This window comes from Podarcis bocagei (assembly GCF_964188305.1).
Source record: "Podarcis bocagei genome assembly, chromosome: 15".
Classification (NCBI taxonomy): Eukaryota; Metazoa; Chordata; class Lepidosauria; order Squamata; family Lacertidae; genus Podarcis; species Podarcis bocagei.
In genome coordinates this window covers 44,413,097-44,428,979 of record NC_138141.1, presented here as the reverse complement: position 1 = coordinate 44,428,979, position 15,883 = coordinate 44,413,097, and the positions used below count along the sequence as shown (strand labels likewise).

Here is a 15,883-nt window from a genome sequence, read left to right as displayed (position 1 = left end):
ATTGTCCACACTGACATTTCAACCGGGCAAAAAACACACTCCAGGAGGCTGCAAAGTAGGGCTGCTGAGGAGGTGTGGCCTTGGGGGAGAGTCCCAAGGGCCAGATAGAGAGGCCTGGGGGGCCGCATTTGGTTCTCTATTCCATGGTTTACTGTGACATTCAAAAAAAGCCATTCTGCTTTCCTTCTTTAATCGTAAGCTGCTCTGATTGTGTGTATAGAAATCTATTCACGTATCTGAAGAAGTGTGCATGCACACGAAAGCTCATACCAAGAACAAACTTAGTTGGTCTCTAAGGTGCTACTGGACATTTATTTTATATAATATATATTTCTACTGTATAGAAATTGTGATGTATAAAATTCTATTTCTTTTAAATGTCTCCCCCCCCCTTTTTTTTTTTTGTTTCAGCTCTGACCGGCTGGTAGAAGAGACAATAAGGTAAGACGCAGCCTACCACCTCATACCCATCTTGTTTCTAAGCTCATGCATTTTGCACTTTCCTGCTTGTACAATCAGACTTGCAAAGCTCACCCCTCCCTGCTTCAGAGTTTAGCCTCTATAAAATTTCTGAGGGGTCCTAATGCCAGCCATCTCACTTCTGGTGGGTGCAAAGATCGATGGAGATAGTTCTCTAATCCATATAGCGGCCCACTAAATTTCTTATACAACTGGAGTAATTTTTCCACTGGGATTTTAGGGTAATAGTCATACCTATGACTGTGTCATCCAGGATCCTATACAGCAATGAGACCTCATGCTATTAAGCTACTTTCCCAAGTACTTAATTGCCTAAGAGCCGCTGTTTGACTATCTCTCCCATTCCCCACAAAAAGAAGACATTTGCCCCCACAATAACCAGGATAGTGGAACGCTTTGTAGATCTTTTCTAAGTCACTGACGTATCAAAATAAAAAAGGAAAAATTAAATACTGCCACCAGCCACTTGACACTTTTAGTCATAACTTTTCTTTAAAAAGCCACATTGACGTAGTTCAACAAAATAAACATTGTTAGGGGGTTGGACTAAATGACCTTTGAGTCCTTGTTCCTTTGACAAGTTGACTTCACTGCTCTCCTTGGGGGGGATGCAAAGCCAGCGTTCGTTTTCCAAAGCTCTTCATTCTGGACTCTGTTCTTCAGACCTCCTGTTTTATTTCTGAACGTTCATTTATTATCTTATAAATGCACAGTGTCACGTCACGTGACGCCTTCAGCACTGCTGGGCAGCCGAAAGGCAATTTGAGGGTGTTTTAAATATAGATTAGCAGCAGCTGCCAATGAGGAGCAGAGGTGTTTGCAAAGTTGTGAGAAGTAGCTCCCCTCTTTACTCAGACTATCACCTTCTGTTTTGAGTTTTCGTTGCCTTTTCAATTTGCAGCCTACTTGCTTTACACACACACACACACACACACACACACACACACACACACACACTTATATAGCAGCATGGCTGCCTCCAATTGTGAAGGCAGTGCATAGCCATCGTAGCTCATAGCCATTGATAGCCCTCTCCCTCTGTGAATTTGTGCAGTCGTCTTTCATGGCCATCACTGCCTCCTGTGGCAGTGAGTTCCACAGTTTAACTCCATGCTCCGTGAAGAAGGGCTTTTTTTTTAACCTGTCCTGAATTTTCCAACATTCAGCTTCATTGGATGAGAGAGAGGGAGGGAAACTTTCATGTCCTCGTTTCAGGTGTGGCTTCTGCAAAACACCCTGTGAGAACAAAGCCCATGTTTTCGTTCTCTTCTCTCCCTCCCCCCGCCCCCCAGTTTTCTTCACTGTAATTGCAAACATTTGTGTATCTGATTAATTGGTGGTAGCGCGGCTGCTGCTGCTGTTGCTTGAGGGAATTGTACCCACTAGGAATTCGCCCGTCTCTTAATTAGCTCCTTGTCTGTCATCACCCAGTGGGAGCACGTGAGGCAATGCAGAGCCTGAGCGGCGTTGAGTTACGGCTGCTTGGGTGACTGGAGCGTGGCTGGCTTCCTGGTGTATTTCCATCATCTGCTTAAGGCGGGTGGTAATCTGGGGAGTGGAGAGCAGGAGGAGATTGGAGATCTGCCCCAGGGGTCTTCCACAGGTCCCGAGGAGATTTGCGACAGAGCCCTTAGAGAAGGGCCATAGCTCAGTGGTAAGAACTTGGCATGGCGAAGGTCTCAGGTTCAGTCCCTGATGGCATCTGGAACGCCAGAAATCCTACAGAGCTGCTGCCAGTCTGTGTAGACAAGACGGTCATACCTCGGGTTGAAGTCGCTTCAGGTTAAGCCTTTTCGGGTTGCACTTCGCGGCAACCCAGAAGTAACAGAACGCGTTACTTCCAGGTTTCGCCACTCATGCATGCGCAGACGCTCAAAATGACGTCACGCGCATGCACGGAAGCGGCAAATCGTGACACATGCAGACGCACGGACATGGGTTGCGTTCAGGATGCGAATGGGGCTCTGGAACGGATCCCGTTCGCATCCAGAGATACCACTGTACTGAGCTACATGGGCCAGTGATCTGACGCAGGATAAGGCAGCTTCCTGTGTCCCTGTTTAAACCATCCCTTTCTTTAGAATCATGAGGACTGGAATCTTAGCTTATTTTTAGGGAAAGGAGCATAGTTTAGTGGTACACAGACCCTGCTTTGCAGAGGTAGAGCTGGGAATGTTGTCTGAGGTCCTGGAGAACTGCTGCCAGTCAACGCGGACAATACTGAGCTTAGATATGCTGAAGGTCTGGCTTAGTATAAGGCAGCCATTAATTTAGAACCATGAGGATTTGAACTTTGTTTTGCTTTTAGTGCAAGACCCACAGTTCAGTGGTTGACTGTGCTGTGTGCTGTGGACACAGAACCTCCTGGGTTCAATCCCTGACAGGTAGAGCTTGTTAAGACTCCCTTCCTGAAACCTTGAGGAGCCGTTCCCTTTCAGGGTGGACACCACTGGGCTTAGAAGGACCGATGAGCTGACTGTATGAGGAAGCTTCACCTGTTCCTCTGAGATCTGTTGGCTTGCAGGAATTTGGGGGAGATGACCCCTTAATCTGTCCTAGTGAGATAAATTTAATTTTAAATTTTTGCACATGTGAAATTCAGCTCCAGCATCCTAAACAAAAATTTCCCCTTCCTTCCTTCCCTCCCTCACTTTTCTCTTGCATTGCCAACTCCATGGAAAAGAGCAGTTTTGGAAGTGCTTTCTCTTGCAAAACCATGTCCTCATTCTCCCCTCCCTCCCTCCTTCCTCCCTTCCCCTTTGTTATGTCAGCTTTCCCTGAAATGAAGTAAAACGAATGACCGGCTACGCTCCATGCACCACCTAAATGAAGCAGAAATTCCTGTGCGCCATCATCAAGAAAGGCTCCTTGCTGCCTCCTCCAGAGTTTTATGACTGCTGGGGGATTTTTGAGGGGAGGGGCACTCTTCGTTGTGGCTCCGTTTGTTTAGCTGCAAACCCTGAGAAAATTGGGGTTGGGGGGGATGATCTCTCTCAGCTCTTCAGATTACATTAAACCTCCTTCTGAAAATTGAAGAAGGATGTACCAGGGTGTGGCATTTAGCAGAGTGACCTAGTGAGAGAATTCTGTTAGCTCTGGGCAACAGCCCGAGTGGTTCAACTCTCTCCCCAGCCCCTAGTCATATTCAGCAGTGACTGGTGCCATTGAGACTGGTGGGACGGAAGGCAGGGATGCCAGCAATGGGCTGGGCCAGAGGTAACAAGGGGCAACACAGAGGAGGAAGAGGAGGGAGCTGGTGGGCAAGGTCAGCCCCAGGGGGCTGGTTTGAGTAAAGAGGCAGTCCGGTGTGGGGCTGGCTGAAGGCAAGAAGAATCACCTTGGTGGGGCAGTGCCCCAGTTGCCCTCAGTAGCTACGCTACGATACGATAATCTTTATTGTCATTGTCCCATACAGAACAACGAAATTGAAAAAATCTACATCAGACATTCAGAAACCAACAAGCCTGCTATCCCAGCCTGTTTAGCCCTCTAAAAACTCTTGATACCCCATAATTAAATACAATATACTCCCATAGAGACTACCTTACACTGCGTTTAAAACCAAAATCGCATTTGGATAAAAACTGTTTCTCAGGCAGCTAGTCCTAGTCTTTATAACCCTGTACCCTGCAGAAGCTGAAAGAGATCATTTCCGTGGTGCGCACTATCCTGTGCCATCTCTGCAGCTTTCTTATGACACCTGGAAGCATAGATTTGATCCAAGGCGGGAAGAGTGCACCTAGTTATTATCTCCGCAGTCTTTACAACCCTGGTTAGCATTGTTTTTCCCCTGACTGTGCAGCTCCCAAACCAGTTTCTACTGCACACACAAACAGAGGTATTTCATGGTCAAATGCAGGTGTGGAAGGTTTAGTGCGTAACACTAGCATGTCAGGCAGGAGGGACATTGCCAGCCAGGAGGGACATTGCCAGGAAGTGCCACTGAGGATTATAGAATCGTAGAATTGTAGAGTTGGAAGGAACCCCAAGGTCATCCAGTCCAGCCCCCTGCAATGCAGAAATCTCAGTTAAAGCATCCAAGAGAGGTGGCCATCTGACCTCCGCTTAAACACTTCCAAGGAAGGAGAGTCCGCCGCCTCCCAAGGGAGACCGTTCCACTGTCGAACAGCTCTAACTGTCATAAAGTTCTTCCTGACGATTAGTTGCAATCTCCTTTCTCATAACTTGAAGCCACTGGTTCAAGTCCTACCCTCCAGAGTGGAGAAACCAAGCTTGCCCCATCCTCCATGTGAGTCCTTCAGATATTGGAAGATGGCTCCCATATCTCCTCTCAGTCTCCACTTTCCCAGGCTAAACATCCCCAACTCCCTCAACCGTTCCTCATCAGGCTTGGTTTCCAGGCCCATGGCCATCCTGGTTGCCCTCCTCTGCCCGCCTTCCAGCCTGTCAACATCCTTCTTAATTGTGGTAGGCAGAACTGGAATCCGTACTCCAGGTGTGGTTTGACCAAGGCAGAACAGAGTGGGACTATGACTTCCCTTGATTGGAGCACTTTGCTTCTGTGGACGCAGCCTAACAGGCCAAGCAGGGGCTCTGTGCTGGTACTCACTCACTGGCCCTTGGACTTCGCCCCTTCCCCCTCCCACTGCCTCCCCCAGCAAAAAACACAGCCCCTTTCTGCTGCTCTGAAACCGTTTTGCAAGGTTGGTGCTGGAGAAGGCGGTTCTGCTGCTCCAAGCATCTCACCGGAGGTTTTTAAGCAGCTGTCGGAAAAGGTTCCTTTCAAGCTTCTCTTCCTTAATGGTGTCCCCCCCTTTCCCTCTCTCTCCTTTTTAATGCAACAGAAAAGCATCTGGCAGCCTTCCCCCCCCCCCCACGCCAGCTGAAGCGAGGGGAGCGCTTGCGGCGGCCTTTGCAGCGAGCGAGCCTGAGATGTATTTAACATTAGCGCTTGGCTCGGGGCCCTCTCACCCGCACGGCTGGCTGGAAGGGCGTCGTTGTGGGTCGATTGGGTTGCCTCTGCAAGTCCCCAAACCCAGCCCTGCGCAGATTGGGGGCCGCTCAGTTGCCCAGGGTAAGGATCGTGGTTCTGGACAAAAACAATTATGCATTTCTTGGGCAGAAAACGGCAGCTCCCTTGCCCAGGGAAACCCTTTCCAGCTGAGGGCCACATTCTGTCCGGGGCAACCATCTGAGGGCCACATGCCTGTGGTGGGCGGGGCTAGACGTGGAAGTGGGTGGAGCAACAGATGCAAATCTTGCAATTCTTCAGTAGGCTGGTTTCTTCACACCCACCTGCCCCTCTCTTGGAAAAGGGCCATATCTTTCCAGGTTCAGTCCCCAGCATCTGCCAAGTTTAAACTATCTCCTGCCTGGAGAGCTGCTGCCAGCCAGTGTAGACAACTCTGAGCTAGATGGACCCAGTAATTTCACTCAGTATAAGGCAGCTTCCTGTGATTCTATACTCCATCTGCAAAAGTCAGAAGCAGTGAATTTTCTTCTTTAGGGATGCAAATAATTTAGTCTAGTCATATGCTCTCACCTTGATGAATGTTTATGTTTTACCTATAAATACAGAAATGTCACACCACGTCTCCCTGGCAAGAACTGTGCTCAGTTCTGGGGCTTTTTGAATATTCCATTAGGTGGGCTGCCGCAAATCCATGTTGGCCAGCAGAACAAACCTTTATTATTTGTATTCTCAGAGTACAAACTGAGAGGCAAAAAAGGTAATGCTCTGGATTTCTCGTGAAAGGAAAACCTTATGAGGTGGGTTCCTTTACTGCTCAGGTCGAAAAGATACTTAGGGAAGCTGAATAATTTTTTCCTCCACAGAGAAAGTAGGTAGGGAGAATTCCTCCCTCCCCCCTCACAGTACTAGAACCCCAGAAAGTCACCCATTGAAACTGAATGCTGGGAGATTCAAGGGAGACGAAGGAAGGACTTGGTCACATAGTGCATGGGTAAACTGTGGAACTCACTGCCACAAGAGGTGATGACAAGCAGGTTGGACAGTTTTAAAAGGGGGTTTGGGGGGGAATTCATGGTGGATCAGGCTATGAATGGCTACTGACTATGATGGCTGCGCTCCCTCTCTGCCAGAGGCAGTATTCTGCTGTATCTCAGTCTGCGACTCATAAACAGGGAGCATGCAGTTGCATGGTCTGATCCAGCAGCCAAGCTCTTCTGGTGCTCTTACGTAAAGAAGGCGGACACTTAGGCCGGGACGTGTTATTGTCTGAGTGGAGGTTTTCATTAGCCAATCGCATAAATCACTTGCTGTCATTCACCAATTACGTAAAGCCAATTATGGTTCTTTATTTCACGGCAGTGCAAAGTTTCTCTGACTTTCTAAGTCGGGCCATAGCTCCGTGGCTGAGCAGCTGCCTTGCATGCAGAAACACCCAGCTAAGGCTGGGGAGACCAGGCCTGAAACCCTGGGCAGACACTGCCAGTCAGTGCAGACAGTGCTAGGTGGAACACATAAAGCTCTCCTTTTGCATTTGAAGGACCATAGCTCAGCAGCATAGAGCATCTGCTTTGCACACGGAAGGCCCCAGATTCGATCGCCTTTGAGCAGGACCGGAAAGATCCTCTGCCTGAAACACTGGAGAGCCTCTTTAAGTCAAGTGTAGACAATACTGAGCTAGATGGACGAATGAGTCTGACTTGGGATGAGGCAGCTTTTTGGACCTGATACTCTCTTAGCAACAAATCCACCCAGGAAATGCGCTTTCCACTGTTACGGAGCAGCATGGCAAACCTCTCTTTCTCCCTCTTGCTCCCTGCGTTGCAGAACTTCCTTCCTGTCTCCCATTTTCATTTTCACCCCTTTTGCTTCTGCTTCCTGCGCATTTGCTGGCAGCTCCTCCAGCTTTGAGGGTCCCCTTTTGAATCCCTTTCTTTGCCATACCACAGAAGGAGAAGACTTTCTGCTTCTTTGTTTTCCTGCCTCCGTCCCCTGCTCGCCTGATCTTCAGAAGAGGGCTCCCAGAAGTGCCGGCGGGTTGCCTCTCTTTCCCCTTGGGCCTGGGTAGCTGTGGAAACAAACACCAATCTGCCGTGCTGCGTATACAGAGATTCCCATTTTTAAAAACACTTACAAAAACCCAACAACCTCCTATACACCTGCCTTGGGGTTTGCCCCAACTTAAAGGCCGCATCTTAACACGGCTAAACACTTCCGAAATGAAGCAAACCTCAAGAAATAAAAGAGAGCAGGATTCAGCAAAGTGAAGCCTCCCCATCCCTGTAGGGCCCGGGTTCAAACCCCAGCGGCATCTCCAGGTAGGGCTGGCGGGAAAGACTCCCTGCCTGAAAGCATGGAGAGGTGCTGCCAGCCAGTGCAGACAACCCTGGGTGGGATAGGCCAATGGTCTGGCTCAGTATAAGGCAGCTTCCTGTGTTTGTATCTTCCTCTCCGCTCCTGATTAGCTTTTCTGTTGCCCAGCCTGTCCGCAAGGTGTGCTTCATGCGACCTCTCCCCACAGCAACCAGGGCTGGCTCTGACACCCTCATGCACAACTCCCTGTCACTCAGCAAAGTGCCTTCTCACTGTCATCATCCCCAGCTGCCACCGCCTCTCTCCTTCCCTGTTGCGGCCGCCCCCTGCTTGCTTGCTTTCACTTGCTTGCTTGCATCCTTAAAACATTCTAGGTTTTGAGTCGCTTATGGTCTTCTCTTCGCCCTCTGTGGTCCCTCCTCTTGACTTTAGACCGCTTCCAACTTTGAAGAAGAAACACCTTCATGGAGCTTTAAACACGAGACGGTACCTGCTGTGGGGCCTTCTGCTGGTTTTAACAGCTATCCCCTCTGTTTAGGGAATCCTGGGATCCGAGTGGGGCCTTGGGATCTCTAGCAGAGGCATTTCCTATGCACCCTCATCAAATGACAACTCCCAGAATTCTTTGGGGAGCGGGAAACCATGATGGTTGAAACCGTATTCAGCTTGTACTTGTCAACATGCTTCCACTTGCATCCATACATATATATGTGGCAGCTTTTTGTTATGTCAGATTGCAAGTTATTTGGGGTACCAGTGACATTACCTTTCTTTCCTTTTCTCTCTCTCTCTCTCTCTGCTCACCCACCTCCTTTCCAGCATTGCCATGGCAACGAAAGAAAACATGACCTCTCAACGAGGGATGATGAAGTCCATACAGAGCAAGATGAACACTTTGGCCAGTATCCTTTCATAGAAAGCCGGTTCTGCTTTCAAACGTCCCCACTGAAATCTGCACGTTGCAATTCACTGCGGCTGGGCAGGTTGGGTGCAATCTTCCTCTAGCTAAACTTCGCCTTGGACCTGCTCCGGAGTGCGAATCTTACTTGCACGTAGCAAGACTCTTGTTCTGCCGGGTGAAATAACTCAAACTTGGGTTTCTGTTCCTGCCAGATTATTTAACACATGAATCTGAGCAGTGCCCCAGGCAAGGGTTAAAGGCACAGAAGGGGAACTGGGTGGCAAAGTTTGAGGCAAGACATTGATCCAACAAGTTGCACGCCACCCCTGCGGGGCGGGCACCAGCCTGAGCATGGCATAGAACAGGCACCTTTGCTCTGGGCAAGCAAATGGTGACTCCTGGGCTGGGCATGTGAGGTTCGTTCATCATGGCTTTGGCATCCCCATGTCCTTGAGATGGAGGCGTCACCTCATTATCCAACTTGCTCTCAAGGAGGCTGCTTACTCGCAGAAAGGGCTGACGGCAACAGGGTGGGTAGACTAGGCTAGAGGTGTCCAGTATCACAGGGTGTGGGAGACACCTCTCTGACCCCCGCTTGAACCTTCCCCGGGGTCAAGCTCCTCTTGATGACTGGCACTGCCCCGATTTCGCCCCTCTCTCATCCCGCTCAGACTCCGCCTGCCCCTCTGCCAATTCGTCTTGCTCCAGATCCCCACTCTCTCCAACCCATCTCCACGGGGGTCGTGAGAATTTGACACCTGCCCCCCCTTTGGAGGAAGCATTCTAAAGGACAAGCAAACTTTTCCGACAAACACCAAAGGAAATTGCTTAGGTCAGCCTTTGCAAGCTCCCATGGTAGACCACGGAACTATTAATCTCAGGGTCGTGGGTTCGAGTCCTGCGTTGGGCAGAAGATTCCTGCATTGCAGGAGGTTGGGCTGGGTGAGCCTTGTGGTTCCTTCCATGATTCTACGATCAGCCTCTGTCAGCACAGCCGTGTTTTAGACTACAACCCCCATCAGCCCTACCTGGAACAGCCGTATTTTGGACTCCAGTCCCCATCATCCCCTGATGAAGTGACCATGTTTTGGACCCCAACTCCCATCAGCCCCAGCTGCCCAAGTCCTGGGGGGGGGGCAAGGTTGGCAGAGTCTTCTGCAGGGGTTTCTTCCATCTTCCTCTCCCTCCCTTTCCTGCAACCAACCGGAAGATTGCTGCAACGGCAGCGCATCCCCCCAGGCTGCTCTCGTTCCTGTCCTGGTCTGTGTGTCTCCCCACCCACCCCGACTCGTTCTCCTCCTCATTCCTCTTCGCTCCCCAAGCCTAAGAACAAAGCTTTTGCCCCCTCCTGCCTCCCTTGCATGAGCCCAAAGAAAAGGCATGAAGCCTCATTTGATTAGACAGATCACATTCCCAAAGATGCGCAGCTTGATGAACCGTAAATTTCATTCAGGCTTCTTTTTTTCTTTCCCCCGTTCCTTCGTTCCCCCCTCCCTCCCCTCCAGCATCGGGCACAAACAAAGCGAGGTTGGCTATTAGCATCGCCCTTAAAAGATTATTGGGGAAGGAGGTACAAGACCTCCAGAAGGTGCAGCCTTTTTCAGTGCTGCTGATCAGCAGGGAAAGGTTTTTATTTGATTCCCCAAGCCCTGCTTCCTTGCTGCGTGACATGCAAGGGAATCTTGGAAGGCAGGGATGGAGAGAGACAGGTGGCCCTCTGGACATCATTGGCCTCCAGCTCCCAGCAGCCCCATTGTGGCAGGTGGCAGGGCATGATGGGAGTTGTAGTACCGCAATATCCGGAAGGCCATAGCCGCTCCCCACCCCCGTTTAAGGAGGAGGAGTTGGAAGAATCCTTCTTTGTGCATCAAGCACAGGGACACCTGTGGTCCCACAGACGTTTGACTCCCAACTCCCCATATCCCCGGCATGGCTGGTGGCAGAGCATGATGGGTGTTGTAGTCTAATGGCATCTTTCCTGTCCCCTTCATAAGGGCACTGTTTCTCTTCCCTCTGGGGGAAGGCCTGTCTATTAGGGGTGTTTATAATGCTTTTCCCTTGCACTGGAAGTAAACCACAGGGGCACATTTCCTTTTTTCTTTTTTGCACCCTGATTCCCTGGCCTGCGTATGTTCAGTATATGCTATGTTACTTTCTCTCCCTCCCTCCTTCTCCCCCCACCCCCCCTCGGTTAGTTGTTATGGTCTCTAAACAATTATCTAAAGCAGCTAAGCTCCCTCTGTATCACAAACTAAGCCAGTCATTTAGGAAGATTAAATACTAGGATTCTGCATAATTGTGAGCATTAAGCTTCCTCACCCCCCCTTCTCATTATTGCTCCCCCCTTTTCTTTTATTCTGACGACAAAAAAACAGTTGCAGTCCCACTAATAAGCTGTTAAGCGGTTAAAGCCACATGTCTCTCCTTAATCTCAGCAGTTGGGGACTTTTCCTTCCCCTCTTTGATGACTAATGATCTTGGGACAGGGTTCTGACATGTTCCTTTCCCCTTCTCCCCTCCCCTATGCTCTGCTCATATTAAAAATCCAAATCTTCATGGATTGGGTTGGGGAACCTCAGACCCTTGGGGGCTGAATGCGGCCCCCTCCAAGCTCTCTGCCGGCCCCCCACGATTCTCCCCAAGCCACACCGTTCACCAGCCCTGCTTTACACTCTCTTTGAGGTGAAGGAAGAAAGGGTGGGAGATGCTGGCCACCCCATTGATCTGCCCCTCCCCACCCCATGTATCTAGTTCCTAAAATCCTTCTGAATCAAAAAGGGCCCTTCTGTGATTGAGTATCTGCACCGGTTGGATTTCTGCTCATCCTAGAGCTTTTGAAAGCATGGCTGCCTGTCCAGGGGAAGGGAGGACGTGGGTAGCTTCAGGGCAAGATGGGGAACCTCTGACCTTCAGACCTCTCATCCCTTCCCTTGCCACACCTCCTCTCCTCAGGCCACACCCCTCTCTGGCCCTCCTTCACGCCCTCCCTTGAGAGTTTCTGCCTGGCTGGAAACGTGTCCCTGAACTGGCCATGCCTCTTTGCTTGCCTGCATGGAGGAAGGAGAGAGGGGTGGATGCGCCTGAATATCAAAGCCATGAATGTTTATGCGGCTGGAGGTTTTTAAGCAGAGGTTGGGTCGCCATCTGGCAGGGCATCTTCAGCTGCAACTCCTGCATTGCAGGGGGTTGGTCTAGATGGCCTTTGGGGGATCCCTTCCAATTCTATATTTCCTCCAGGCGTGGACACTGAGGTCCAGTAGCCTTGCAAGGGGCCACGGGGAGGGAGTGGGAAGGACCACTCAGGGCACGCTCCCTGGACAAAATGCATTCCTTGGCACAATGATCACCTTAACTCTGCTCCCCCCCAAAAAAGACCGGTTTCCAGCTGTCAACAGCCTGATCCAGCGGATCAACTTCCGCAAGCGGCGGGACTCCCTCATCCTGGGCGGCGTAATCGGGATCTGCACCATCCTCTTGTTACTCTACGCTTTCCATTGACGGGACGCTTTGCACAGAGACTTCTGAGCTTGGAGGGGGGTGTCCATTGCCTAGTCTGGGAGGGACAGGCAGGCAAAGACTGTTGGAGTGCCACTCCCTCTGGTGAAATCGAAGCCGAGGGTCACGCAGAGAGGAGGGCGGCATGGGGGGGTCACGCTCCCTCTCTCTGAGGCCGGCCATAACCCCCAGAGGTGTCTCCCCCTTCATCTCTTTTCAGTTACGGTTGTACTCAAAACATGTGCATTAACGCTTCCCTTCTTTTGAAAAACACACACATATGCGTAGGCTCAAGGTGAGTAAACCTGCGTGACAACGCTGCCACCTTTAGTGTCAGCTAGGACCATTTTTTGGGTGGGGCTGGGACCCGAAAAAGATCCATCCCCAATTTTCTCAAACCTACCTGCCCCTAAAATGTCGAGTCAAGCCTTTCTCAAATGTTTTAAGATCTTGAGGTGGCTTCAAGCCAGCATGTGCTGGTTTTATTATGAATACAGCTTGAAGACATTTGGTTTCTTTAAAAATATATATATATATAATAATTCTAGCCTGGTCCAGCCATTCGATTGTTCCTGCGTTACTTTGAGCCGCCGCCTGCCTCTTGGAGATCCCTGTGAGAGATCCAGTTGCTTGGCTCCCTTTTCACAGCACATCTGTGCATGTTCAGGAGGGATTCTTGGTGGATTTAAGGAAGAGGGGAGATCCTCTGGGGGTGGGGCGAGGGATATAAAATCCCCATTTTGGAGAAAGGGACTTTTTTGAGAGTGACCAAAGCCTATCATCTTGACTCATATCTCTGGCCAGGGCTTCACATAGGACCCGTTTTTTAAAAAAATAATCTATTTTAATTTAGATGGAAAGCTATTCTAAACATTGTTTTCTACTGTAATGTATGTGGCGTTTTTTGGGGGGCGGGGAGAAGGCGCAGTCAGAGCATGAGGGGAACACATAAGGGCCATCATGTTTGACGTGGAGAAGGGCTTGTGTGTTGTTGGAATCTTTCTTCGTAAAACTGTTGAGATATAGATGGCCTTGCTCATTTTTAAAGGACTTCTCTTAAGAAAGAGAGAGAGACACGTCCTTTTGGATCTTGCAACGTCGTGGGGAGGGTTGGATGGCTGCAGATGCATTTATTTTTGTGTCTTTTCTGTCCTCACTGGCATGAATCAGTCTTCTCTTCAGATGTCACCTTCGCACACCAGAAAAGAAATCAAATTGTGAGCTCTCTTCTCCCGGGCTTCCTAACCTGTCCTAAAGCAGCCTGCTCCTCTTTCTAACAACAGACACTGGATTTCCAGGGATTTGGGGTTTTTAAAAAAAGAAAAATAGGTTTAAAAAAATTACCAAATTGTTGTGGCAGCCTCTCCAGACTCAGACAAGAGATCGCCGTTTTCCATAGAAGCAAATGCGGATTCCGTGTTCCGCCCATTCTTTTAGTGAAAGTGGGGAGTCGGACTAGAGCAGCCTGTGACAGCCTGGTGCCCTTCCTTCCAGGTGTTCTGGACTATGACACGCCATCGAAACATCTGGAGGCACCAGGTTGGCAAAGGCTGATCAAGAGACTTTGCATCAGTCACTGCTTTAACTTAGAGGCTTCCAAGTAACCCAGCAAAGACCATATCCCGTGCACCTTGTGCAAAGAGCAACAACATCCAAACCTGAACCATTGGAATTAATACATGATCTGTTCAGATAGACTCAGAAAACTGCCGTTTTACAGATGCTCCAAATTCCTTGAGCTGATTTAACTGTTGATCCTGTTTGGGTTTTGAAGGCGTTTTACCGTTAGTGCTGATTTTCTTAAACAAAAAAATTACAGGGTTTATATCCTTTGCTTACAAGGAATGGACAGATGGCTGATAGTAGGGAAATATCTTCGGTTCCATACAAACTGTTGACTTGGAAACTGGTGACGGGGAAGATTAAAGGGCAATTAAGTGGATTTGCTATCAAATTTCTGCAACCAGAGTTGGAAAGGATGACCCCTGGATTCTCTTTTATTTTCTTCTGTACTTCTTGGCCACATTTCGACGGTGGTTGTACTCTGCTGAGATGGGAAGGACTGGGTTGCTTTCTGTAGCTGGCAAAGTAATAAGTTAAGCACTATCCTAAATAAAATCCATTTATTTAATCTTAGAATTGTTAGTTCTTTTCCCCCTCCCCGAGATTCAGCGGAAGACTATTTGGAGTGTATCTTGAGAACTCGTGGGGAGCTAGGAGCAGTGGCGAATGAGATACAGAACCGATGTCGTTCAGCTAGAGAGGGTGCAGACATCAGTATGTAACAGAATGTTCCATGTTTCAAAACACACACAGACACTCCCTGCCTGTGGAAAGCTAGCTCATATTAAATCCTTGATCCTCTAGTTTTCCATGTGCAGGGTGGTTTGTTACTTCTTAAATGTGGGGAGCTATTGAAAAGAACAAAAATGAGTTCCCCTGCTGTAATCCATACTGGTACACACTCCTACAGGATCTGTGCTGTGCGATTTTGCCAGACGTGTCGTTTGGCTCAGGGAAGACTGACTATGCATTGTCAGCTGTGGGTTTGAAGGAAATGGTTTTTAGAGGCCAGATATCCCTCTCAATGGACACCTTAAATACATTTCATGGAGAAAGTGAATAAGTAAAGGTAAAGGTAAAGGGACCCCTGACCATTAGGTCCAGTCGTGGCCGACTCTGGTGTTGCGGCACTCATCTCGCTTTATTGGCCGAGGGAGCCTGCATACAGCTTCTGGGTCATGTGGCCAGCATGATTAAGTTGCTTCTGGCGAACCAGAGCAGCGCACGGAAACGCCATTTACCTTCCCGCCAGAGCGGTACCTATTTATCTACTTGCACTTTGATGTGCTTTACCTTCCCGCCAGAGCGGTACCTATTTATCTACTTGCACTTTTATGTGCTTTTGAACTGCTAGGTTGGCAGGAGCAGGGACCGAGCAACGGGAGCTCATCCCGTCATGGGGATTCGAACTGCCAGCCTTCTGATCGGCAAGTCCTAGGCTCTGTAGTTTAACCCACAGCGCCACCACTTATCTCCCTCTCTCTTAACGCTAGAATTTGTGGACATCCACTGAAGCTGAATGTTGGGATGGATTAAAGAATGGATCTCTTCATGCAAATGCAGAATTAAACTATGGAACTCTCTGCCACAGGAGGCAGTGATGGCCACCAACTTAGGTGGCTTTAAAAGAAGATAAGACAAATTCATGGAGGATGGCTACCAGCCCATGATGTCTGCCTTCTGCCTCCATGGTCGGAGGCTGCCATGCTCCTGAATCCTGGTTCCTGGAAACTGCAGGAAGGGAGAGAGCTCTTGTGTCCGAGTCCTGCTTGCGGGCTTTTCAGAAGTTGCCTCTGTTGAGTAGAGGATGCTAGACTAGATGTGCCATTGCCCTGGTCCAGCAGGTTCTCATTACATTCTCCCAAAGCTCTTACAAATGAGATGGCAAGGAGAGGCAGGCAGGCAATGAGTTTGGGGGCAGCCAAATGAACCCCCTTTCCTCAGTGGCTGTCCATCCCTCAATACCATGACAGCGACAGAAGATGGCTGCTGCCTTCACCTCCTGCCTGGAACCTTCCTGCAGGCCCCTGGTTGCCCCTGTGGGCAACGGGACGTCAAACTGGAGAGACCTTCACTCTGATCCTCTTCTCACATCCTTTTGAAAGCTGCCTTCTCCACTTCCTGCCCACGGGCGGGGAAATCCTGGGACAAGCGGCACAGCGCAAGGCCATTGCTCTTGCAAATTGGGCAGGCATAATTGC

At 49.5% G+C, this 15,883-nt stretch overlaps 1 protein-coding gene across 3 annotated transcripts in view; it reads left to right on the top strand.

The window, feature by feature from the left end:
* Window positions 1-14,258, top strand: part of GOSR1 (golgi SNAP receptor complex member 1) — a 46,834-nt gene extending 32,576 nt beyond the window's left edge. For 2 of the 3 annotated variants that reach the window (XM_081172214.1, XM_081172213.1), the window contains exons 7-9: window positions 412-441; window positions 8,543-8,625; window positions 11,998-14,258. In XM_081172214.1, the coding sequence (XP_081028340.1) occupies window positions 412-441; window positions 8,543-8,625; window positions 11,998-12,122 (238 nt within the window). In that variant the 3' untranslated portion in view covers window positions 12,123-14,258. Of the gene's footprint in view, window positions 1-411; window positions 442-3,168; window positions 3,308-8,542; window positions 8,626-11,997 lie in introns of those variants that run through there. The other variant, XM_081172215.1, reaches the window with a different exon arrangement.
* Window positions 14,259-15,883: the final 1,625 nt, after the last annotated feature.